General features: G+C 33.0%; 2 protein-coding genes across 3 annotated transcripts in view; one reads left to right on the top strand and one right to left on the bottom strand.

Annotated features, from left to right (window-relative positions):
* The window catches only part of LOC142340799 (uncharacterized), a 223035-nt gene that overhangs the window by 22213 nt on the left and 172902 nt on the right, over positions 1–27920 (top strand). The window lies entirely within an intron of this gene.
* LOC142340798 (uncharacterized) overlaps positions 1–27920 on the bottom strand; it is a 63638-nt gene that overhangs the window by 18880 nt on the left and 16838 nt on the right. The window contains exons 1-3 of one of the 2 annotated variants that reach the window (XM_075391519.1): positions 16814–17215; positions 16477–16514; positions 15415–15708 (exon numbers count right to left, since the gene is read on the bottom strand). In XM_075391519.1, the coding sequence (XP_075247634.1) occupies positions 15415–15708; positions 16477–16514; positions 16814–16820 (339 nt within the window). In that variant the 5' untranslated portion in view covers positions 16821–17215. Of the gene's footprint in view, positions 1–15414; positions 15709–16476; positions 16515–16813; positions 17216–27920 lie in introns of those variants that run through there. The other variant, XM_075391518.1, reaches the window with a different exon arrangement.

Below are 27920 nucleotides of genomic sequence, written 5' to 3'. Positions count from 1 at the left end.
GGTAATTTAATCTCTATCATACATTCAAACTAAGGATCAATTTTCTTTTTAAAATTTTTTCAGAGCATCATCTGATAGGTTTTTTTACATCAAAAAAACTACCATAACTAGAAAACATAATAGACTCTGAAAAAAATTTTATGGTCCAATAGTTCTTAACGCTGATAAGTTTTACAAGCGATATTCTTAGAGTTTTTTGGAACGCAATGCTTATCATACAGACCCAATTTGTTGAATTGCATCAATCTTACTTTTTTTTGTCATGATTAACGCTCCTTTGGCCACAATGTTATTGCGGTCCTAATGTGTTCCTCATAAAGCAAGAAGGAGGATCGGTAACGCGCATCTGTACATAAAATTCCAAACCAAGTTAAGTTACATTTTATAATTATACATAAAACTGTCAATTAGTTTGTCATCCCCCTACCATGGACAGCAACAAATAAACGCATATTGTTTTCTATATTAATTTCAGAAACTAAGCAAAGCATTTAGCGACCACAATTTTGTTTGGAATAGTTGTTCAAAAAGTTTCCAGAGTTAGCAATTAAAATGGAAAAAAAGAAGCGTACAATTTTAGATATTTTTTGGCTAGTAAAAAAAACAGGGTTTAGCTCATAAATTTTTTTTTAAAGTGAAAATTTCTAATGATCCTAGCCTTTAGAATTTACTTCAAAACAATTTTTTTTAAAATTTGAAACAAAAAAATGTAACTGTGTTGCCGAAAAATCAATTGTTCAATTCCTCAAAAAATGGCGTCAGTTTTTTTGTCAATTTCAAAATATCGAGAATAAAGATTCAGTAGGCCGCCGACTAGTGATATCAACTTTATTCTCAGGTTTTTTGAAAGAATTTAGTAATTGATTTTGAACAAAAAACTGTTGACTGGATTGGCCCTGGCGTCATCATTAAAAAAACTGCATTGAGCCGAATCATTTGATAAATAAATGAACAATGACTTTTGAAAATCTTATTCTAATAGGCATGGCTTTGGCATTGAAAGATTATATCGCTGAATTTGGGTTTTTTGCTGCACCTTTTTAATTGTGAACCAGGTGAATCGTAATCTCTGTTGAATTTTTGGCCTTTTAGAAAAAAATCAGCGACGCCTTTTTATCACTAAGTTTTTGATTTTTATTGGGGGTTAGAATAGTCAGTGTTGTACAAACAAGATCAACTTTGTCTCGGTAATTTAATCTCTATCATACATTCAAACTAAGGATCAATTTTCTTTTAAAAATTTTTTCAGAGCATCATCTGATAGGTTTTTTTACATCAAAAAAACTACCATAACTAGAAAACATAATAGACTCTGAAAAAAATTTTATGGTCCAATAGTTCTTAACGCTGATAAGTTTTACAAGCGATATTCTTAGAGTTTTTTGGAACGCAATGCTTATCATACAGACCCAATTTGTTGAATTGCATCAATCTTACTTTGTTTTTCATGATTAGCGCTCCTTTGGCCACAATGTTATGACAGTCCTAATGTGTTCCTCATAAAGCAACAAGGAGGATCAGTAACTCGCATCTGTACATAAAGTTCCAAGCCAAGTTAAGTTATATTCTATAATTATACGTAAAACTGTCAATTTGTTTGTCATACTCCTATCACGGATATAAGAAAATAAACGCATTTTGTTTTCTATTTTAATTTCAGAAACTAAGCAAAGCATTTAGCGACCACAATTTTGTTTGGAATAGTTGTTCCAAACGTTTCCAGAGTTAGCAATTAAACTGGAAAAAAAAGAAGCGTACAATTTTAGATAATATTTTTTGGCTAGTAAAAAAACAGGGTTTAGCTCATAAATTTTTTTATTAAAGTGAAAACTTCTAATGATCCTAGCCTTTAGAATTTACTTCAAAACAATTTTTTAAAAAATTTGAAACAAAAAATTGTAACTGTTGCCGAAAAATCAAATGTTCAATTCCTCAAAAAATGGCGTCCCATTTTTTGTCAATTTCAAAATAGAGAATAAAGATTCAGTAGACCGCCGACTAGTGATATCAACTTTATTCTCAGGTTTTCTGAAAGAATTTAGTAATTGATTTTGAACAAAAAACTGTTGACTGGATTGGCCCTGGCGTCATCATTAAAAAAACTGCATTGAGCTGAATCATTTGATAAATAAATGAACAATGACTTTTGAAAATCTTGTTCTAATAGGCATGGATTTGGCATTGAAAGATTATATCGCTGAATTTGTGTTTTTTTGCAGCACCTTTTTAATTGTGAACCAGGTAAATCGTAATCTGTGTTGAATTTTTGGCCTTTTAAAAAAATCAGCGACGCCTTTTTATCACTAAGTTTTCGATTTTTATTGAGGCTTAGAATAGTCAGTGTTCTACAAACAAGATCAACTTTGTCTCGGTAATTTAATCTCTATCATACATTCAAACTAAGGATCAATTTTCTTTCTAAAATTTTTTCAGAGCATCATCTGATAGGTTTTTTTACATCAACAAAACTACCATAACTAGAAAACATAATGAACTCTGAAAAAAATTTTATGGTCCAATAGTTTTTAACGCTGATAAGTTTCACAAGCGATATTCTTAGAGTTTTTTGGAACGCAATGCTTATCATACAGACCCAATTTGTTGAATTGCATCAATCTTACTTTGTTTTTCATGATTAGCGCTCCTTTGGCCACAATGTTATGACAGTCCTAATGTGTTCTTCATAAAGCAACAAGGAGGATCAGTAACTCGCATCTGTACATAAAGTTCCAAGCCAAGTTAAGTTATATTCTATAATTATACGTAAAACTGTCGATTTGTTTGTCATACCCCTATCATGGACATAAGAAATTAAACGCATTTTGTTTTCTATTTTAATTTCAGAAACTACGCAAAGCATTTAGCGACCACAATTTTGTTTGGAATAGTTGTTCAAAACGTTTCCAGAGTTAGCAATTAAACTGGAAAAAAAAGAAGCGTACAATTTTAGATAATATTTTTTGGCTAGTAAAAAAACAGGGTTTAGCTCATAATTTTTTTTTTAAAGTGAAAACTTCTAATGATCCTAGCCTTTAGAATTTACTGCAAAACAAATTTTTTAAAAAATTTGAAACAAAAAATTGTAACTGTTGCCGAAAAATCAAATGTTCAATTCCTCAAAAAATGGCGTCCGTTTTTTTGTCAATTTCAAAATATCGAGAATAAAGATTCAGTAGACCGCCGACTAGTGATATCAACTTTATTCTCAGGTTTTCTGAAAGAATTTAGTAATTGATTTTGAACAAAAAACTGTTGACTGGATTGGCCCTGACGTCATCATTAAAAAAAACTGCATTGAGCTGAGTCATTTGATAAATAAATGAACAATGACTTTTGAAAATCTTGTTCTAATAGGCATGGCTTTGGCATTGAAAGATTATATCGCTGAATTTGTGTTTTTTTGCAGCACCTTTTTAATTGTGAACCAGGTGAATCGTAATCTCTGTTGAATTTTTGGCCTTTTAAAAAAAAAACAGCGACGCCTTTTTATCACTAAGTTTTTGATTTTTATTGGGGGTTAGAATAGTCAGTGTTGTACAAACAAGATCAACTTTGTCTCGGTAATTTAATCTCTATCATACATTCAAACTAAGGATCAATTTTCTTTTTAAAATTTTTTCAGAGCATCATCTGATAGGTTTTTTTACATCAAAAAAACTACCATAACTAGAAAACATAATAGACTCTGAAAAAAATTTTATGGTCCAATAGTTCTTAACGCTGATAAGTTTTACAAGCGATATTCTTAGAGTTTTTTGGAACGCAATGCTTATCATACAGACCCAATTTGTTGAATTGCATCAATCTTACTTTGTTTTTCATGATTAGCGCTCCTTTGGCCACAATGTTATGACAGTCCTAATGTGTTCTTCATAAAGCAACAAGGAGGATCAGTAACTCGCATCTGTACATAAAGTTCCAAGCCAAGTTAAGTTATATTCTATAATTATACGTAAAACTGTCGATTTGTTTGTCATACCCCTATCATGGACATAAGAAAATAAACGCATTTTGTTTTCTATTTTAATTTCAGAAACTAAGCAAAGCATTTAGCGACCACAATTTTGTTTGGAATAGTTGTTCAAAACGTTTCCAGAGTTAGCAATTAAACTGGAAAAAAAAGAAGCGTACAATTTTAGATAATATTTTTTGGCTAGTAAAAAAACAGGGTTTAGCTCTTAAATTTTTTTATTAAAGTGAAAATTTCTAATGATCCTAGCCATTAGAATTTACTTCAAAACAATTTTTTTTAAAATTTGAAACAAAAAAATGTAACTGTGTTGCCGAAAAATCAAATGTTCAATTCCTCAAAAAATGGCGTCAGTTATTTTGTCAATTTCAAAATATCGAGAATAAAGATTCAGTAGGCCGCCGACTAGTGATATCAACTTTATTCTCAGGTTTTCTGAAAGAAGTTAGTAATTGATTTTGAACAAAAAACTGTTGACTGGATTGGCCCTGGCGTCATCATTAAAAAACTGCATTGAGCTGAGTCATTTGATAAATAAATGAACAATGACTTTTGAAAATCTCGTTCTAATAGGCATGGCTTTGGCATTGAAAGATTATATCGCTGAATTTGTGTTTTTTTTGCAGCACCTTTTTAATTGTGAACCAGGTGAATCGTAATCTCTGTTGAATTTCTGGCCTTTTAAAAAAAATCAGCGACGCCTTTTTATCACTAAGTTTTCGATTTTTATTGGGGGTTAGAATAGTCAGTGTTGTACAAACAAGATCAACTTTGTCTCGGTAATTTAATCGCTATCATACATTTAAACTAAGGATCAATTTTCTTTTTAAAATTTTTTCAGAGCATCATCTGATAGGTTTTTTTACATCAACAAAACTACCATAACTAGAAAACATAATGGACTCTGAAAAAAATTTTATGGTCCAATAGTTCTTAACGCTGATAAGTTTTACAAGCGATATTCTTAGAGTTTTTTGGAACGCAATGCTTATCATAGAGACCCAATTTGTTGAATTGCATCAATCTTACTTTTTTTTCATGATTAGCGCTCCTTTGGCCACAATGTTATGACAGTCCTAATGGGTTCCTCATAAAGCAACAAGGAGGATCAGTAACTCGCATCTGTACATAAAGTTCCAAGCCAAGTTAAGTTATATTCTATAATTATACGTAAAACTGTCAATTTGTTTGTCATACCCCTATCATGGACATAAGAAAATCAACGCATATTGTTTTCTATATTCATTTCACAAACTAAGCAAAGCATTTAGCGATCACAATTTTGTTTGGAATAGTTGTTCAAAAAGTTTCCAGAGTTAGCAATTAAAATGGAAAAAAAAGAAGCGTACAATTTTAGATAATATTTTTTGGCTAGTAAAAAAACAGGGTTTAGCTCATAAATTTTTTTATTAAAGTGAAAACTTCTAATGATCCTAGCCTTTAGAATTTACTTCAAAACAATTTTTTTTAAAATTTGAAACAAAAAAATGTAACTGTGTTGCCGAAAAATCAAATGTTCAATTCCTCAAAAAATGGCGTCAGTTTTTTTGTCAATTTCAAAATATCGAGAATAGAGATTCAGTAGGCCGCCGACTAGTGATATCAACTTTATTCTCAGGTTTTCTGAAAAAATTTAGTAATTGATTTTGAACAAAAAACTTTTGACTGGATTGGCCCTGGCGTCATCATTAAAAAAACTGCATTGAGCTGAATCATTTGATAAATAAATGAACAATGACTTTTGAAAATCTTGTTCTAATAGGCATGGCTTTGGCAATGAAAGATTTTATCGCTAATTTGTGTTTTTTTTGCAGCACCTTTTTAATTGTGAACCAGGTGAATCGTAATCTCTGTTGAATTTCTGGCCTTTTAAAAAAAATCAGCGACGCCTTTTTATCACTAAGTTTTTGTTTTTTATTGGGGGTTAGAATAGTCAGTGTTGTACAAACAAGATCAACTTTGTCTCGGTAATTTAATCTCTATCATACATTCAAACTAAGGATCAATTTTCTTTTTAAAATTTTTTCAGAGCATCATCTGATAGGTTTTTTTACATCAACAAAACTTCCATAACTAGAAAACATAATGGACTCTGAAAAAAATTTTATGGTCCAATAGTTCTTCACGCTGATAAGTTTTACAAGCGATATTCTTAAAGTTTTTTGGAACGCAATGCTTATCATACAGACCCAATTTGTTGAATTGCATCAATCTTACTTTTTTTTAATGATTAGCGCTCCTTTGGCCACAATGTTATGACAGTCCTAATGGGTTCCTCATAAAGCAACAAGGAGGATCAGTAACTCGCATCTGTACATAAAGTTCCAAGCCAAGTTAAGTTATATTCTATAATTATACGTAAAACTGTCATTTTGTTTGTCATACCCCTATCATGGACATAAGAAAATCAACGCATATTGTTTTCTATATTCATTTCACAAACTAAGCAAAGCATTTAGCGACCACAATTTTGTTTGGAATAGTTGTTCAAAAAGTTTCCAGAGTTAGCAATTAAAATGGAAAAAAAGAAGCGTACAATTTTAGATAATGTTTTTTGGCTAGTAAAAAAACAGGGTTTAGCTCATAAATTTTTTTATTAAAGTGAAGATTTCTAATGATCCTAGCCTTTAGAATTTACTTCAAAACAATTTTTTTTTAAAATTTGAAACAAAAAAATGTAACTGTGTTGCCGAAAAATCAAATGTTCAATTCCTCAAAAAATGGCGTCAGTTTTTTGTCAATTTCAAAATATCGAGAATAGAGATTCAGTAGGCCGCCGACTAGTGATATCAACTTTATTCTCAGGTTTTCTGAAAGAATTTAGTAATTGATTTTGAACAAAAAACTGTTGACTGGATAGGCCCTGGCGTCATCATTAAAAAAACTGCATTGAGCTGAATCATTTGATAAATAAATGAACAATGACTTTTGAAAATCTTGTTCTAATAGGCATAGCTTTGGCAATGAAAGATTATATCGCTGAATTTGTGTTTTTTTTGCAGCACCTTTTTAATTGTGAACCAGGTGAATCGTAATCTCTGTTGAATTTTTGGCCTTTAAAAAAATCAGCGAGCGACGCCTTTTTATCACTAAGTTTTTGATTTTTATTGGGGGTTAGAATAGTCAGTGTTGTACAAACAAGATCAACTTGGTCTCGGTAATTTAATCTCTATCATACATTCAAACTAAGGATCAATTTTCTTTTTAAAATTTTTTCAGAGCATCATCTGATAGGTTTTTTTTACATCAACAAAACTACCATAACTAGAAAACATAATAGACTCTGAAAAAAATTTTATGGTCCAATAGTTCTTAACGCTGATAAGTTTTACAAGCGATATTCTTAGAGTTTTTTGGAACGCAATGCTTATCATACAGACCCAATTTGTTGAATTGCATCAATCTTACTTTTTTTCATGATTAGCGCTCCTTTGGCCACAATGTTATGACAGTCCTAATGTGTTCTTCATAAAGCAACAAGGAGGATCAGTAACTCACATCTGTACATAAAGCTCCAAGCCAAGTTAAGTTATATTCTATAATTATACGTAAAACTGTCAATTTGTTTGTCATACCCCTATCATGGACATAAGAAAATAAACGCATATTGTTTTCTATATTAATTTCAGAAACTAAGCAAAGCATTTAGCGACCGAAATTTTGTTTGGAATAGTTGTTCAAAAAGTTTCCAGAGTTAGCAATTAAACTGGAAAAAAAAGAAACGTACAATTTTAGATAATATTTTTTGGCTAGTAAAAAACAGGGTTTAGCTCATAAATTTTTTTATTAAAATGAAAATTTCTAATGATCCTAGCCTTTAGAATTTACTTCAAAACAATTTGTTTTAAAATTTGAAACAAAAAAATGTAACTGTGTTGCCGAAAAATCAAATGTTCAATTCCTCAAAAAATGGCGTCCGGTTTTTTGTCAATTTCAAAATATCGAGAATAAAGATTCAGTAGGCCGCCGACTAGTGATATCAAGTTTTTTCTCAGGTTTTCTCAAAGAATTTAGTAATTGATTTTGAACCAAAAACTGTTGACTGGATTGGCCCTGGCGTCATCATTAAAAAAACTGCATTGAGCTGAATCATTTGATAAATAAATGAACAATGACTTTTGAAAATCTTGTTCTAATAGGCATGGCTTTGGCATTGAAATATTATATCGCTGAATTTGTGTTTTTTTGCAGCACCTTTTTAATTGTGAACCAGGTAAATCGTAATCTCGGTTGAATTTCTGGCCTTTTAAAAAAAATCAGCGACGCCTTTTTATCATTAAGTTTTCAATTTTTATTGGGGGTTAGAATAGTCAGTGTTGTACAAACAAGATCAACTTTGTCTCGGTAATTTAATCTCTATCATACATTCAAACTAAGGATCAATTTTCCTTTTAAAAATCTTTCAGAGCATCATCTGATAGGTTTTTTTACATCAACAAAACTACCATAACTAGAAAACATAATAGACTCTGAAAAAAATTATATGGTCCAATAGTTCTTAACGCTGATAAATTTTACAAGCGATATTATAAGAGTTTTTTGGAACACAATGCTTATCATACAGACCCAATTTGTTGAATTGCATCAATCTTACTTTTTTTGTCATGATTAGCGCTCCTTTGGCCACAATGTTATGACAGTCCTAATGTGTTCCTCATAAAGCAACAAGGAGGATCAGTAACTCGCATCTGTACATAAAGTTCCAAGCCAAGTTAAGTTATATTCTATAATTATACGTAAAACTGTCAATTTGTTTGTCATACCCCTATCATGGACAGCAACAAATAAACGCACATTGTTTTCTATATTAACTTCAGAAACTAAGCGAAGCATTTAGCGACCACAATTTTGTTTGAAATAATTGTTCAAAAAGTTTCCAAAGTTAGCAATTAAACTGGAAAAAGAAGAAGCGTGCAATTTTAGATAATCTTTTTTGGCTAGTAAAAAAAACAGGGTTTAGCTCATAAATTTTTTATTAGAGTGAAAAACTTTACCCATCCTAGCCTTTAGAATCTATTTCAAAACAATTTTTAAAAATTTCAAACAAAAGTATGTAATTTTGTTGCCGAAAAATCAAATATTCAATTCCTCCAAAAAAATGTCGTCCGTTTTTTTGTCAATATCAAAATATTGAGAATAAAGATTCAGAAGGCCACCGACTAGTGATATCAACTTTATTCTCAGGTTTTTGAAAGAATAGAGTAATTGATTTTGAACAAAAAATTTTTGACTCGATTGGCTTTGGCGTCATTATTAAAAAAAACTGCATTGAGCTGAATCATTTGATAATTAAATGAACAATATTTCTTAAAAACCTTGTTGTAATAGACATGGCTTTGGCATTGAAAGATATTATTGAAGAATTTGTGTTGTTTTTTGCAGCACTCTTCTTTTTATTTGTGAACCAGGTGGATCGTAATCTTTGTTGGATTTTTGGCCTTTTAAAAAAAATCAGCGAGGCCTTTTTATCACTAAGTTGTTCATTTTTATTGTGGGTTAGAATAGTCAGTGTTGTACAAACAAGATCAACTTTGTCTCGGTAATTTAGGCTCTATCATACAAATTCAAAGTTAGAATCAATTTTCTTTTTAAAATTTTTTCAGAGCATCATCTGATAGGTTTTTTTACATCACCAAAACTACCATAACTAGAAAACGTAATAGACTCTGAAAAAAATCATATGGTCCAATAGTTCTTAACGCTAATGCAATAATTTTTACAAGCGAGTTTTTTGGAACGCAATGCTTATCATACAGACCTAATTTGTTGAATTGCATCCATCTTACTTTTTTGTCATGATTAACGCTCCTTTGGCCACAATGTTATTGCGGTCCTAATGTGTTCCTCATAATGCAACAAGGAGGATCGGTAACGCGCATCTGTACATAAAGTTCCAAACCAAGTTAAGATACATTTTATAATTATACATAAAACTGTCAATTTGTTTGTCATCCCCCTACCATGGACAGCAACAAATAAACGCACATTGTTTTCTATATTATTTTCATAAACTAAGCAAAGCATATAGCGACCACAATTTTGTTTGAACTAGTTGTTCAAAAAGTTTCGAGAGTTGGCACATAAACTGGAAAAAAAAGAAGCGTACTTTTTTAGATAATATTTTTTGGCTATTAAAAAAAACAGTGTTTAGCTCATAAATTTTTTATAAAAGTGAAAAATATTTTGCTGATCCTAGCTATTTAGAATCTATCTCAAAACAATTTTTGGAAATTTGAATCAAAAATAAGTAACTGTGTTGACGAAAAATCAAATATTCTATTCCTCAAAAAATGGCGTCCGTTTTTTTGTCAATTTCAACACATTGAGAATAAAGATTCAGTAGGCCGCCGACTAGTGATATCAACTTTATTCTCAGGTTTTATGAAGGAATAGAGTAATTAATTTTGAACAAATTTTTTTTTTGATGAGACTGGCCCTGGCATCATCATTAAAAAAACTGCATTGAGCTGAATCATTTGATAATTAAATGAACAAAAACTTTTAAAAAACTTGTTCCAATAAGCATGGCTGTAGCTTTGAAAGATTATATCGCAAAATGTGTTTTTTTGCAGCACATTGTTATTTGTGAACCAGGTTGATCGTGATCCATGTTGTATTTTGACCTTTTAAAAAAACAAATCAGCGAAGCGCTTTTACAACTACGTTGTCCTTAATTATATAGGGTTAGATTATTCAGTGTTACAAATAAAATTCGTACAAATAAAGTTAAGATCAATTTTCTTTCTAAAGTGTTATCGGAGCATCATCTGATAGGATCACATCTCCACAATTACCATAACTAGATATTGTGGTAGACTCTGAAAAATAATATATCGTCGAATATGTGCGTACGCTATTGCAACAAATTCTACAAGCGATTATCTCAGAGATTTCTGAAAAGCAATGTTTGATCGTACAGATCAAATTTGATAAATTGAATACAGCTTACTTATTTTTGTCAAGATTAGCGCTCCTTTAGCCAGAATGTTATGACAGTCCTAATGTATTCCTCATAAGACAATAAAGACGATTGGTATTGCGAATCTTTACATAAAGCTCCAACCCAGTTTTGGTTACAATTTATAATCATACGTAAAAACTGTCAATAGGACAAACAACGAATATCTTTAGAGATATATCTACGTAGTTTTCCATTCAGTTCCGCTCATTTCAAAACTGTTGTTGGTCATGAACCTATTATGGACAGCAACAGAAATTGCAAAGTGTTTATTTTATGAAAATCAGAAACTCAGCAATGCAATTAGCGACCACAATTCAGTTTTAAATTGGTTAAATAGTTGTGGAAAAGGTTTCCAGAGTCAGCGAACAATATTAGATGATTTTTTCCTACTAGTAAAAAAGGTTTTAATTCAATAAATTATTAATAGTGTGCAAAATTATAATAAACCTAGCCTTTTTCAAAACAATTATAAAGTGCTTGAACCAAAAATATGAAACTGTTGCCGAAAAATGAAATATTCCATTAATCAAAAAATGGCGTCCGTTTTTTTGTCGATTTCAAAATATTTAGAATAAAGATTCAGTGAGCCGCCGACTAGTGATATCAACTTTATTCTCATGTTTTGTGAAAGAAAAGAGTAATTGATTTTGAACAAAAAACTTTTGACTGGATTGGCCCTGTCATCATCATTAAAAAAACTGCATTGAGCTGATTATTTATGCTCACAAAGCTGGGGGGAGGGCAAAAAAGATCCGATCAGTTGACATGCACGTGTTTCTTGGAGTACTCCTAAACAAGCAAAGAGGCAGCCACGTGGACGTTGAGAGATCTTATCACACCGGCCTGGGGAATCTCCAAATGTGCAGAAGAGAAGGCGAGTAGGTCACCCAGAGGGTTAGAATGGTCAGTGTAGTACAAAAAAATTAATTTCATCTGGGTAATTTAAGTTCTCTATAATACAAGTTCAAAGTTAAGAACGAATTTCTTTTTGAACTGTTATCGGAGCATCATCTGATAGATTTTTATACATCCCCACAACTACCATAACTTGAAAATTACCATAGACCCTGAAAAGATTATATCGTCCAATAAATTTTAACGCTATTGCAATAAGTTTTACAAGCGATATTCTCAAAATTCTGTAATGCGATGTTCATCATACAGATCAAATTTGTTGAATTGCACACAGTTTATTTATTTTTGTCATGATTAGCGCTCATTTGGCCAAAATGTTTTGACAGTCCGAATGTGTTCCTCATAAAGCAACAAGGAGGATCGGTCACGCGCATCTGTACGTTATGTTCCAAACCAAGTTAAGCTAGATTCCATAATCATACGTAAAACTTTTAATCGGACAAATAACAAATATTTTTTAGAGTTGTATCTACGTAATTTTCAATTCTTTTCCGCTCAATTAAAAATTGTTGTTTGTCATACCCCTATCATGGACAGCAACAAATAAACGCACAGTGTTTTCTATATTAATTTCAGAAAATAAGCAAAGCATTTAGCGACCACAACTTTTTTTTAAATAGTTGTTCAAAAAGTTTCCAGAGTTAGCAATTAAACTGGAAAAAAGCGTACAATTTTAGATACTATTTTTTGGCTGGTAAACAAAACAGGGTTTAACTCTGTAAAAGTATTTGTAACAAAAATATGTAACTATGTTGTTGAAAAATCAAGTATTCCATTGCGCAGAAAACAGTGTCCGTTGCTTTCAATTTTACAAATATTAAATATTTGAGAGTAAGGATTCAGTAGGCCACCAACTAGTGATATCAACTTTCTTCTCAAGTTTTGTGAAAGAATAGATTAATTGATTTTGAACAAATTTGCTATGGGACTGGCCTTTGCATCATCATTAAAAAACTAATTGAGTTTAATCTTTTAAAAAATAAACAAACAAAGGCTCTTAAAAATCTTGTTCCAGTAAGCATGACTCTATTTGAAAGATTATATTGTAAAATATGTGTTGTTTTCTTGCAGCACATTGTTTTTTGTGAACCCGGTAGATCGTGATCTCTGTTGGATTTTTGGGCTTTAAAAAACACATCAGCGAGGCGTTTTTACCACTAAGTTGTCTATAATTATTGGGGGTTAGATTACTCAGTGTGTTACAGATAAAATTCATCTTGTCAGGGTAGTTTAAGATCTCTATCATACCAATTCAAAGTTAAAATCATTTGTCTTTTTAAGATGTTATCGGAGCATCATCTGATAGATTTATTACATCACCACAATTACTATAACTAGATACTGTGATAGACTTGAAAAATAGTATTTCGTCCAATATATGTTAACGGTATTGCAATAATTTTTACCCGTGATTTTCTGAGAGATTTGTGGAACTTAATGTGTATCATACATATCAAATTGGTTGAATTGCACCCAGCTTACTAAGTTTTTTAAGCTCTCCTTTAGCCAGAGAGTTATGATAGTGATCCTTATGTGATCTTCTTGAAATACATAGTTAGCCCTAATGTACTCCTCATGAATCACACTTGAAACACAGGTAATGCGCATCTGTACATAAAGTTCCAACCCAACTTAGGATACATTTTACAAACATACGTGAAACGGTCAATCGGACAAATAACATATACCTTTAGAGATATATCTGCGTAGTCTTCAAAGCATTTCTGCTCATTTCAAAGTTGTTGTTTGTCATAAAACTATTATGGATAGCAACAAAAACAGTTAGTTGCAAAGTATTTATATATTAATTTCAGAAACTCAACAAAGCAATTATCGACCCCAATCTAGATTTCAGTTGACATAAAGAGTTGTGGAAAAAATTTCCAGAGTCAGGAACTAATCTGGAAAAAAAAGAAGCGTACAGTTTTAGATCATATTTATGCGACTATTCGAAAAAAATTGTTAAACTCATTAATTTCTTAATAGTATACACAAATCTACTAAACCTAGCCTTTTGAAATCATTTTGAGACAATTTTAGTTTTTGAAACAAAAATAGATAGCTGTTATCAAAAAAATTGTGCATTCAATTCCACAAAAATAGTAACTTCAATTTTCTCAATTTTACAAACTTTAAAATATTCCATTGGGCCGCAAACTATTGGCAAAAACTATTTTCTATTTTTTAGAGAATATAGTAAACAATTTTTAAAAAAGTTTGTCAAAATTGGTCCAAAAAATGTATACCTACGTTCAACGCACTCTATAATGAAAATCTTAAAAGATTCTTTCTCTCAACAATTAGGTTCGCAGAAATCAATACTGAGAGTATATTGCCTTTGCATTGATCCCACAGTTTGCTATAATAATAAACGATCCACTGTTAATCATAATAAATTGGTGGATGTTTTTGGTTGAAGTTCGTTCAAGAGAGAAATCAATGCAAATCATTCTTTTATTACTTGGTTTAAAGTCTCTTTTTTCAAGACAAAAAGAAATTCGCTTTTAGTCATTTCCGAATTTTTTTCTAGTTTTCTGCTATTTTATAGAAAAGCAGTTAAACAGAAATATAAACTAATCGTTGAATACTTTGAGTCACCTTCGTTCAAAAGTTCATTAAAAAACTTTCAGCGAATGGTAAGATAAGTGTTTTTCAACTACGGAGTTGTTAGTAAACGTTTAATAAAAATGATCTTATTCCAAATACAGAAACAAATTTTTTGGAGCAGCTTTTTATATTTTAACCTAGCCGTGTCGGATTCCCAATGCTTACAGTATAAAATTGATAAATATTTTAGAGTAACGTTGCAGTTAGTGCACTTTTTAAGAATTCTTGCCTTGATAAAATGTCTCCATAATGATTTTTGTTTTGTTTCTCCAAAGCCGAGTATAATAATCCAGAAACCAAACATACTTCTCTAGAAAAAGCACAAAAATTTAGCCAATCTGGTGGCGTGAAAAGTCACGAAATTTGAAAATTCTGGAGATTTTATACCTCAATTAAGGAAATGAAAAAACTTAAATTGTCTTTTCAGCGATGGATTCAGTTTTCAAGATCCTGGTCAAGATTACCTAATAAGCCTAATACCCAAGCATGAAATCAATTTTTTGGTTGGAACACTTAAGCAAATAATCACTAATGATGAGAATTAAAACTGGAAATATAATTGCGCAAAATTAACAGAAGATTGCGTCTAGACAGAAGTAGAAGAGAATATCACTAAAAATGAAAAAAATTTGGAAAATTTTCACAACGTTTGTGAAAAATGAAGCCTCAAAAAATCTTTTATTTTGTCCTCTCTTTTTGAAAATGATTGCATTGCTTTCTTATGGCACCAAACGAGTTTTATCATTCTAAAATACAAAAAGATACATTTTTATAGAAGAATGTGAGCCTACCACAGATGTTCCCCTTTTTATTCAACAAACGTCGAAAATTTAACAAACTACACACAGTTAAAGTTTTGTTTAATTATACTCAGTTGAAAAAACTATGGCAAAATTGATACTGCCCAAATGATGCACTGCTAAAACGCAAAGCAATTAATTAATGTTGATTTCTTGATTACCCAATAAGTGAAGAAGATGTTTGAAATCGTCATATCCGGCCTTGGTAATTTGAATCTGGGGAGGAAAATGGTGGTTAGGTTGCGAAGAAACCACTCATATGGCATCGTGTAGGTGATGGTACCAGTAATGGAGAATTCAACTTTCACTCCACTTTCTTCCGACAAATAAGCCATCTCAACACATAGCTTCTCATGTAGTCTGTAGTGATTTTCGTGTACTGAGAAACAGCACTGGCACATATTGTGCTCACACTTGCAATTTGCGTCTTCGAAACGAAATTGAGGCTGATATTTCTAAACATTTGATAGGAACAATATTGGGTTACGCAGCAATTACGATGAGTTTGGGTTCAAAAAATTTTAACTTTTAAGAATCGCAGATGGAAAATGAAATTAAGCATATACTGCTTTAAGTATATACCACTGTATGTTGAATATTGTTCAGACAAATTCTTTGACATCATGTTGTTCAGGGGAATGCATAAAGAAATTCTACTTTCCCACCCCTATTTACTTCACGCCTATATCATTTCATCCGCCAACTCCTCCCTTATTTTACCCCGATTTAAAATCTTTGATTGATTGTATGTATAACTTTTCAAAATTACCGATACAAAAGGTTTCCAGAAAGGTTGGGGGGGGGGATTTGTCACAACGACCAATGTACAAAAGCACTTTGTTTAAGGAGCGATCTTGAATTTATGAATTTTTAAGAATTACGAGACAGCTTCCATACCTTAAATTATCATTATTCCCTTATTTTCTGGAATTTGGTGACAAAGAACAAAAACACTGCATATTTATACCATTTGGTATAATCGTTCTTGTGTCGCCACATCCCACACTGCAAGACCCTTTTTACATGTATTAGATACGTTTTGTGGAATTAAAATGGTGAAATGAACCAATTTTGTAAAATGAGCCCACATTTTTTTGGTAGGGGCGCTGTCTCATAACGTTCATCCTAATGTTAATGCATTGATTTAAGCTGTTATTCGCAGTTGCTTTAAAATTAACACCAAACAGTTTAAGAAGTACTAAAATGATAAGATGTGACCTGACCTTTGTGATGTCGAATAACTGCCCAGCATTGACGCTCCCTAAACGGAAACAGATATTATAGTAACTATTTGATGTTTAGCTTCATTTTAGCACAAATAAACAGAAAACGGACATTTTGGCAAATAAAGTAGATGAAATGCTCCCTTTTTGCCTTTTTCCAAAGAAAACTTTTCCCCCAAATACCTAAAAATTCTTCTCAAAAATTTCATTTATTTGGAAAGGTCAGACTGTGCACTTTTAAAACTGTTTTCATAATACTGTGTCGCAAACAGAGTCGGCAATCGTTTCTTTTTCGTGCTGAGTTTCTGCCACGGCAAAAAAAGGCTTAGCAACTTACTTTCCATGCAAAACTCAGTTGTTTGAGAGGAGGCCGTCAGTGATCACAATTTGCAGCGAACTTTTGAAGACTAAGCAATGTAAAAACTGTCCAGTTATCAGCTATCTTCTAACCTGTCTCCTCTAATAACAATGGCATGAAAAGTTTTACATGAGAATGTTTTATGATCGTCCAAAAAGAGAAATATTAGATATATTCAAGACACAAAGTCAGAGAAGAACAAAGTCGGTTGTAGACGGTGTTAATTGCATTACCCAGTAGATGAACAGCTATAAAACATAGGACCTGGTTTGAATTTTTGGCAAAAGCGATTGGGATCATTTAATTCTCTGGGTTTAACTTTTTATCAAGTATCTATTGCATCCTTTATAGTCATATAATGACTATTGCGCTTTGGGCTGCTGCGGGAAAATTTTTTTTAATATGACGCCAAAAAGGCAATAAATTTTTCCCGCGCGACCTTTTGATGCCATTTTTTAGACTTAAAAACAAAAAAAATGGTTAATAATATACTTTAAACGAAATACTTATTTTGTTTGCTATATTTTCCCTCAAAATCCCTTTCACTTCACACCCATACAACTAAGGTTAACAATTACATTCTGACTACAGTTTGAACGCTTTCGGTCTATTTTGTGCTCGCAGTATGTATTTTTTTGTGTGAGTTAAGAATATTTATAATAAAATAGACCGCGAAAGCGTTCAAACTGTAGTCAGAATGTAATTCTTAACCTTTTTCAAATTAAATTTTTGGCCGATAATATGCACTGTGAATAGGTGCAAAATTTTCCAATAACAAGGCTGTTGAGCATAGGTTGAAGCAAATAATTATTGTTGTTGATTGCGGGAAGTTTTGTTGGTTCAATATTAGCGATAAAAAATAGCAAAATCAAATCTTTTTGGCAATTATTTTTTCTTTAAGTTCTTTATATACAATGAAATTTAATTCATATATTAAAACTAGACGTTTTAATAACTTTGGAAGACTGCTCAAGAAGGCGAATTTCCCCCCTAGTATCCTCTAAGTACAGCGCTAGTTGTTATCAGGAACATTTGAATATTTGATAGATTTTTGCACTGAAAAGTAAGTTATTATTAAATTATTAAAGGAATTATATTTCATTTTGTGGCAAAAGTTCTCATAAATGAGCATCTGAAATTGCTTTTTCAGTTATATATTAGAGCCAAATAAACAAAAGAAATCAACTGACGCTTGTTCCTAAGTTTTATCTTTTTTTAAAAAAATTTCTGCGCTATTTTTGCACGATTTCAAAATTCACTTTGTAGAATTGTTTTCAGAAAATTTTTTGAAACCAACTTCTGCTGAAGAGCAATTTTATAACAATTTTCAATGTTATGTTTTGCACCCAGTGCATCAACACTAAAAACTCCTTGATCTTTTTTTATTTTTAGTTTTCCAGAAGAAAATGTCTAACAAATCTTAGTTTTTATAAATTGATAATTAATGAAAACCAATTTTCTTCAAACAAAATTCTACCTGGAAAATAGAAAACAAATTGTTCAGACAAAAAACATAGCTTAACCTCATCCTTTTTGGCTCTTTCTCCAAAGATAATTTTATTAGTGAATCTGGCATTTCATCTCAAAAGTAGTTCATTTATCTAACAAGGTCCGGTTTCACACTGTTTTAAATTATTTTCCGTAACAATAAATAACAAAAAGAGTGGCAAATAGTTTGCTTTTTGTATCGAGTTTTCATTTCAGCAAAGAAAGTTTCATCACTTTAACTTCCAAGCTTGTAATAGACTTTTTAGAGTTTTAACAGTTCAATATAAGATATTGAGTTCCTAATGAAATTGGAGATGGCGCGAGTTTTCATAACGATGTGAGAATCCAAATATTTTCGGTTTTTATAGTGAGTTATCTTACTATTTCATATTCTATTTCCCTTCCTTTTAAATATTTTAATCATAATTTGAAATGTGCAATTTAATGGAATCGGCATTCTTTGTCAAAAAAATTAAGTAATGATTATTTTTACACGTCAAAAAATAATAAAGGGCAGAATTGAAAAATTTAGGGATTCTCTACTCTTTCAATTTTCTAATGTTCAAATAATTTGCGATAGAATGCTTAGAAAGTTCAGTATTGTCAATGAACAAAAATGCTAATGAAATGATAATAACTACTCGAAAATATATCATTATTTTAATGCATCTTTCTATAAGAAAATCAACTATTAAAAAAGATAACGACCATCAAATTTTTGTTTTGTTTTAGCATTTTTTTAGTAACCATTGCTAAAGTCACTCTTTTTCTACATCATTCTTGACACTATAAATGAAAATGAAGAGGCGGTCCTTTATCTGTTAGGTTCTTGAAATGGTTTTGAAATTTACGCATGAATAGTAGATAGTAAATTCAAACTGATTTTTATCTTTCTTCAGGCATTTTTGTTTGACTTTTTGTCAATTTTTGGTTTTGGATTATAACAGATTTTTCTAGAAAAATTGTAAAACTTTCGATTTCTTTAAAACAAAAACATGATTTTGTTAAAAGCAGCTGTTTTCCTGTGCCGGTAGAGATAACTGTTAAAGGTCCGCATACTGTCGTATTACACTCAGTGTCTTGTAAAAATTAGGGGAAAAATATTGTGTTTTATTCATAATATATACAAAGTTTATTGATATCAATCGACTAATTAACGGTTGACACTCTAATCAACTTGTGAAGCACAAAGTTATGTTTGCGCACAATTTCATATTTTCATTTTTATAAATGTAGGAGCCCAGGATGAGGAGCGCAACCCAAATCAGCTTTCACAAAAACGGCAACGTGGCAAAAAAATTAATCCTCTAGTTGACTGTTTTTTTTCAAAGAGCACTTCCTAATTTCACTTTGGGAAGATCAACGGCCACATTAAAGACTGAATTTCAGTACAGGCTGTTGAGCATAATTTTTTTTGTTTGGAACTAATAATTACTTACTGAGGATCTCAAAATATACAAAAAAGACGTCTCTTTGTTTCTGAAAACAATGCATTATACCAATAATTACTGCCCCGGGTCGAATGTCCTCCCTAAAATCCTCCCATTTTGATGTAAGAGTGGGGGGGGGGGGGGGTAATTTGTCTATGGGGGGTAAATTGATGTAAGAGTGTGGGGGTAATTTGTTCAGAGGGGGTAAAATGATGTAAGAGTTGGGCTGCAATGGGAGGACTTTTCAGGAATTACCCCCCATGACTGAAATTGCCATGTAAGAGTGGGCTGCAATGGGCTGCAATGGGAGGACTTTTCAGGAATTACCCCCCTTGACTGAAATTGCCATGTAAGAGTGGGCTGCAATGGGCTGCAATGGGCTGCAATGGGAGGACTTTTCAGGAATTACCCCCATGACTGAAATTGCCATGTAAGAGTGGGCTGCAATGGGCTGCAATGGGAGGACTTTTCAGGATTTACCCCCCTGACTGAAATTGCCATGTAAGAGTGGGCTGCAATGGGCTGCAATGGGAGGACTTTTCAGGATTTACCCCCCATGACTGAAATTGCCATGTAAGAGTGGGCTGCAATGGGCTGCAATGGGAGGACTTTTCAGGATTTACCCCCCATGACTGAAATTGTCATGTAAGAGTGGGCTGCAATGGGAGGACTTTTCAGGATTTACCCCCCATGACTGAAATTGTCATGTAAGAGTGGGCTGCAATGGGAGGACTTTTCAGGATTTACCCCCCATGACTGAAATTGCCATGTAAGAGTGGGCTGCAATGGGAGGACTTTTCAGGAATTACCACCCATGACTGAAATTGCCATGTAATAGTTGGCTGCATTGGGCTGCAATGGGAGGACTTTTCAGGCAATGGGAGGAATTACACCCCATAACTACACATTAAAAAAAAACTCAGGTACTTTTACCTTAACGCAGTTAAGGTAAACCTTTGTTAAGGTAAAATTAAGGTTAAAATTACCTTAACTTTACCTTAACTTGAGTTAAGGTAAAAAAAATACCTGAACTGTGTTAAGGTAAAATTACCTTAACTTACCTTAATTTTTTAAATAACTTTCTGCAGTACATAATTGTTTAATTTTAGTAAAATTATCAAACAAAATGTTAAAGTTTATTACAAAAGCTTTACAATGATACTTATATGAAGCAATTTGAGCTCATATTTGTCGACCTACACTACATCAAAAACCAAAAATACTTTCAAAGACTGCTCAAAAAAATTCAAAAAGGCAGTTACGCAACAATTTTGCAAAAATTGGTATTTTTATTTTCAGGCGCCTCTGTTTATGTATAGGCTGCTCACAAATCGATTCCGAGTGTCACCGAAAAAAATAGTTTCAGATAAACAGTTTAGAGAAAGTTTAAAAGTGGTTTTAAAGTGTATCAACTTGAATCCAATCACTCTTCCTTATAAATTAAATCAAAAACTATTCTAAAGGGTTCTAAATCAGAAGGAATTATCGTTCTAGGTGGTCTGAGATATAAGTACTTAACACGTTGTCAGATTTCTCAGGTTGACTACCTTAGAGGAAACTTTGAAAACTTACTAAGACTTATACGCTGCCTTAGAAAACTTACAAAACTTTGTACGGCACCGCATAAGGCTGTAATAAGTTTTCTACGACACCGTATCTAATTGATGTAATTGCCAATTTCTAAAGTCTACCTTCCTAAAATTGGTTTTAAAAACAACGATTATCTCATACAAGTCATTTTTTCAATAATTTTTGGCACTTTTCACATCTATGAAAAACTAAAAAACTTAGTACGGCGCTGTATAAGGCCGTACCATGTTTCGACATTTTTCCAAAGTATTTTTTCAGACAATAATTTGCTCAGCAAGTACACCTAACGTTCACAAATTTTACCTTGAATTAGTTAGAAATAGCAAAAACCTGTTACGCCACTTGTGAGGCCGTGCAGAACTTTGGAAGCCTAATGATATCTTCTCCAGTTCATGTCATTAATCAACCAGAAAAAAATTCAGTTCCAAAAATCCACAGTAGCTGGTGAATAAATACCTAAAAACATGCCCACAGTTTATAGGAGTGAAAAGAAAAATTAATGTGTTTGGTTTGCGTTCGGTTCAATTAAATCTGTTCTGGTTTCAGAAGGAATTTTTTTACTCAAATTTTGGCTCAACTGAAAAATCAGTTACTTTTGGGCATTCACAACAGCAAGAGCCGTCTTGCAGTTCTACAATGAGATAGTTTAAACAATTTAAAAGAAATATTTAAGAAGAATCTTCAAATGCGCAACAAAAAATGCATTTGATCGCTTTAAAAAAAGTAAATCAAGGTTTTATATTTTTTGAACTTCTATATAGTTTTGGCATCTAACTGGCTAATCAGCAGCGCAATTGTTGGCGCTTCAGTTGTTACTGCATGCAATTTAACTCGTTTGTCTTGAAAATTTGTTATTGAACGGTTATTCAAGATTCATTCCTGAAAACAGTGTCAGATGCTTTTTGTAATCGAACAAGTTTTTTGCGTGCAATTTGTGTTTTCCAGACAATACTCAAGTCTCTTAATTTGGCTATATCAATGATTGCTGGTATTTCAACAATATTTCTATTTTTATGATTTTGTCAAATTTCGGTGTATGTTGTTTTGTATCAAAACTGATGAAACACCATAACCTTCATGGCGAGGCGGGAAATTTTTTCCCATCTTACCATGAATGTTTGACTCAACTGGGAACGCAAAGATGAATGGACTGAAATTACTCCCAGAAACACGCTAGAGTTACCTTTTAACAACGTCAAGAATTTTTTCGGCTTTTTTGGGCTCTAAGAAGAGCTGGAAAAATGGGGTAAACTTAGGGAGTTGTTAAAATCTCGCGAGGTACTGTACCAAATCTGTTCGGCATAGTCGTATTTTGATGGCACCGAACAGTTCATGTTTGCCCTGCTCGCTGCTTTCTTCATTCATGCCGGTAAAAAAGTTATTGACAGCCAAACTTGAAATAAAAACAATATTTATATTTTTATATAGATTTTAGCGTCGATAACCTGTTTCAAATACTCGTTTTCATGAAAACAGTTCAATGATCGTTTAAATAGTGAAATCTGTTCTCGCCAAAGGTGAGTGAAGTGGTAAACAATCAAAAGGTCAAACAAAAGCATCTAGTGCGTTCCAGCTTATGATATATATATTTTTTTATTCGACTTTTTGTTCAGTACAAAATATTTATCTATTGTCCCATCATATTGAGTCTTTATTAGGCAGCAAGTACTACAAGAAACAATTGTCAGTAATCAGTTGAGAGTGATAAAACACGTAGTGTCTGCAAAATAGTCAACCATGCGTTTTGTGTTGCGATTACATGGTATATCGCTGATAAAATAGGTACCTGCCGAAAATGCTAAATGCGCATATGTCTCAAACCTTTTAATCCCTTTTAAACTCATTCTGTAGCCAAATGGGACCTCTTTTGAAGCCAAAACAATATTGAAATGGGAGTTACGGATCAAAAATTGGGGAAAATTTATGACACATTTAAAAATTTTTTTGAATTTTAAATGTTGTAAATAAGTGAGGGTAAAGTTTATCAAGGATAGTTTTTGATACTTTTTCAATAAACTTTCGCTCTTTATTAAGCATACAAGTGAAATAAATTCAACAGTTCAGATATCGTAACAATCGTAACCTCATTTTGTCGTTTTTTTAGTTTTAAAACTAACAAGATTTCAAGTAACCTTCTTTCATCCTTAATATCCCGAAGGAAATCTTTTGTATTGCAAGTGTACTCAAACATCAAATTTTCATTTCACCCTAGTGCTCATAATGTCTATCAGCGTCATATAATTACAGAACTTCAATTGTTGAAAGAACGCAGCACTCGAACAATGCTGCACTTTAAGAACTAGAAAAATTAAGTAAAGTCTTTAAAAAAGTTCCGACTTGTTTTTCAATTTTAATTGATTCTTTTTAGTTTTTCTGACGCCTCTTTCGTGTGCTATTGTTTGTTTCTTCAATTTCCCTTCATTAGCTTCTTGAGAGACTTCTAATAGCTATTGGTAATGGAGAACTACAACAGTTTTTTCCTGAAATGGCAATTTATCAAATTTTTTTTGTGGAAAACATTAGGACACGCTATTTAAAGCAGCTTTTTCGCTGTTAAAAGTTTCTCTTAATTGGTTTTGATCATTCCAGGTCTAAGAACAGATTAATGCCCGGGTGAATTTAGATACTTACGGTGGATGTTCTGGCACAGTCTGCAAATGCTGAGGAACGAAGTTTATTTCGTCGCATAAAAAAGGCACTCCGTTTTTGTAGCTTTTTACTTGTTTCTCTGTCAAATAAGAATCAGAATGGGTAATTTAGAGCGCATTCTCTTCCTTTTAAGCCCGTCTTTGATGGAATTATTGGTCGCCTTCCTAAAAGTTTTTTGTGAAAGGGTTATTTAACAGTGAACGCTGGAAAAATTAACAATTCTCAAATTTTAACCGATTAGTGGTGTTTTGCGCAAAGAACAGGTTTTTCGGCTTGCAATTTGTGTTTTCTAGGCACCATTTAGGTCTTTGGAGCTACTTGTATTAATTGATTAGCTTAATTCAACAATTTTACTTTTTCACGATTTCATCAAATTTCTGTGGATGTTGTTTTATGGCAAAACACACAAAACATCATAACCTTCATGGTGAGGTGGGAAATTTTTTCCCACCTCACCATGAAGGTTTGCCGTGACCCAGAACGTGGAAGTGGACCAGAATTACACCCAGAAATACGCCGGGAACGCTGTTTCACGTTGTTCTACCTCGGTTCCGGAGATCTTGGGCTTCGATTTTAGCCCAAAAAATGGGGTACAGAACAGTATATTGTTAATATCTCCTAAAGTACTGGACCAAATGAAACAGGAGTTGTCGCATTTTGTTAATACTGAACCCCTCTTGCTTGCAGTATTTGGTTGGTTTCCCAAATCGGCCTAATCAAAAAGTTATTAATGTTCAAATTTGAAATAGTTCGAATTTTCGGGCTATTCTGGGTGACCCAAATTTCGGTACAACAAAACACTTGATATACCCAACAAGTGTTAGTGTTTTAGAATCCCCAGTTAGTGGGGAGTCTCCCCATATATATTTGTATGCAGTTTTATGTAGTCCAGATGGTCATTTTTAGCGTTACATGGGCAGTACCTGTCCTATTTGCTCATTTGGTACGGCACATTTATGTTGGGATATCTCCTCGTAGAGTGAACCGATTGTTGATCTGTTTGTTGATTTGAACTCAGCTTGAGCCGTACTTGAATCCCTGTAAATAGCGTTTTGTTTCTTTCAGCCGTTTTCGAGAAATTGGCCAGGACACATACCTCCATTTTCACCTATTCGTGTCCCGTACTTTTGCTGTACCTTCATGTTAGACCACTAAAACTAGCTCATTTAGACTCGATAGTCAGTTCGTTAGACTCGTTTGATAATGCTGATTGTTGCCATATATATATTACGCCCCATTTTATGTAGTTCAGAAGGTCAATTTTAGCTCCGAATATGGAGTATCCCTCTTCTGGGGTCAGTTGGTACGGTACCTTTTTTTTGCTATAACTCCTCAAAGAATGCACCGATTGTGCTCATTTTTTAATATGATACGTATCTCAAGCAGTGCTACAAACTGTATCAAGGGGGTTTAGTTTTGTTCCGTCGTTTTAGAGAAATTAGCCAGTAAACTTGCCCTCGATTTTAGCCCCAGAAGCGGTTGACACCATCCGTTGACACCATTGACATTGACCTTGAAGCCTTGAACTATGTTACAAATCTTAGTGTTTTAGAATCCCCAATTAGTAATGCTGTAAATGTAAATGCCCCAATCACACAGTTGAACATTGCAATTTGTGCCAGCTGCCGACAGGACATTTAAGAGAAACATAACGACAAACCTAATGATTTCATTTTCAGATCTGTGATTTATTGTAACTAACTCAAAACATCGCCCATGGAAAACAAAGATAGATGTACTGGCGCAACTTTGTACCCTGGTCAAGGCTCATCCAGTCAACGTAGCAGTCGGCCTGTTAGTCCTGAAGTCTTTTCTAATTTTGCCCAAAGGCATCCTTATTCGGCACACTCTGACCCCTGGAGTGGACATCCCTTGTCGTTCAGTAGTTTGATAGTAAAAAAATATTATACAATTTTGTTTTAGTTTTTGCGGGTTTTTGCCTGCATCGCATAGGTATCATTTTTAATAAATTAAGTTTCGATTAGCTTGATAGCAGAAAATTTATAAGGTTCTTTACAACTTAGCTTCGGTTTTGCGGATTTTTTGCCTGCATCGCATAGGAATCATTTTCAATAAATTAAGATCCTATTACTTTGATAGTAGAAAGGGTGTTATATAATTTCTATTCGGTTTTGCGGTTTTGTTGCCTGCATCGCATAGGTATCAGTTTTGATAAACTAAGTTTTAATTAGTTTGATTGCTTAAAATTTATAAGATTGTTTTTAATTTAGCTCCGGTTTTGCGGGTTTTTTGCCTGCATCGCATAGGAATCATTTTCAATAAATTAAGATCCTATTACTTTGATAGTAGAAAGAGTGTTAGATAATTTCCCTTCGGTTTTGCGGGTTTGTTGCCTGCATCGCATAGGTATCAGTTTTGATAAACTAAGTTTTAATTAGTTTGATTGCTTAAAATTTATAAGATTGTTTTTAATTTAGCTCCGGTTTTGCGGGTTTTTTGCCTGCATCGCATAGGAATCTTTTTCAATGAAATAAGTTTCGATTAGTTGGATGGCAGAAAATTATTAGATATTTTTGCTTCAGAGGCATCCGCCCTCGCCACACTTCTACGCCTGGACTGGACATCCCCCCTCGCCGCCATATCATTCCTACCAGTATTCCAACACCTTGGCTACTTCATCGGCTTCGGATAGATGTACTGGCGCAACTTTGTACCCTGGTCAAGGCTCATCCAGTCAACGTAGCAGTCGGCCTCTTAGTCCAGGAGTCTTTTCTAATTTTGACCAAAGGCATCCTTATTCGGCACACTCTGACCCCTGGAATGGACATCCCTCGTCGTCCAGTAGTTTGATAGTAAAGAAATATTATACAATTTTGTTTTAGTTTTTGCGGGTTTTTTGCCTGCATCGCATAGGAATCATTTTCAATAAATTAAGATCCTATTACTTTGATAGTAGAAAGAGTGTTAGATAATTTCCCTTCGGTTTTGCGGGTTTGTTGCCTGCATCGCATAGGTATCAGTTTTGATAAACTAAGTTTTAATTAGTTTGATTGCTTAAAATTTATAAGATTGTTTTTAATTTAGCTCCGGTTTTGTGGGTTTTTTGCCTGTATCGCATAGGAATCTTTTTCAAAGAAATAAGTTTCGATTAGTTGGATGGCAGAAAAATATTAGATATTTTTTGCTTCAGAGGCATCCGCCCTCGCCACCTTTCTACGCCTGGAGTGGACATCCCCCCTCGCCGCCATATCATTCCTACCAGTATTCCAACACCTTGGCTACTTCATCGGCTTCGGATAGATGTACTGGCGCAACTTTGTACCCTGGTCAAGGCTCATCCAGTCAACGTAGCAGTCGGCCTCTTAGTCCAGGAGTCTTTTCTAATTTTGCCCAAAGGCATCCTTATTCGGCACACTCTGACCCCTGGAGTGGACATCCCTCGTCGTCCAGTAGTTTGATAGTAAAGAAATATTATACAATTTTGTTTTAGTTTTTGTGGTTTTTTTGCCTGCATCGCATAGGAATCATTTTCAATAAATTAAGATCCTATTACTTTGATAGTAGAAAGAGTGTTAGATAATTTCCCTTCGGTTTTGCGGGTTTGTTGCCTGCATCGCATAGGTATCAGTTTTGATAAACTAAGTTTTAATTAGTTTGATTGCTTAAAATTTATAAGATTGTTTTTTATTTAGCTCCGGTTTTGTGGGTTTTTTGCCTGCATCGCATAGGAATCTTTTTCAAAGAAATAAGTTTCGATTAGTTGGATGGCAGAAAAATATTAGATATTTTTTGCTTCAGAGGCATCCGCCCTCGCCACCTTTCTACGCCTGGAGTGGACATCCCCCCTCGCCGCCATATCATTCCTACCAGTATTCCAACACTTTGGCTACTTCATCGGCTTCGGATAGATGTACTGGCGCAACTTTGTACCCTGGTCAAGGCTCATCCAGTCAACGTAGCAGTCGGCC

The sequence above is a fragment of the Convolutriloba macropyga genome, chromosome 6 (assembly GCF_964194025.1).
Source record: "Convolutriloba macropyga chromosome 6, txConMacr16.3, whole genome shotgun sequence".
Taxonomy (NCBI): Eukaryota; Metazoa; Xenacoelomorpha; order Acoela; family Convolutidae; genus Convolutriloba; species Convolutriloba macropyga.
This window is presented reverse-complemented; position numbering and strand designations above follow the sequence as displayed.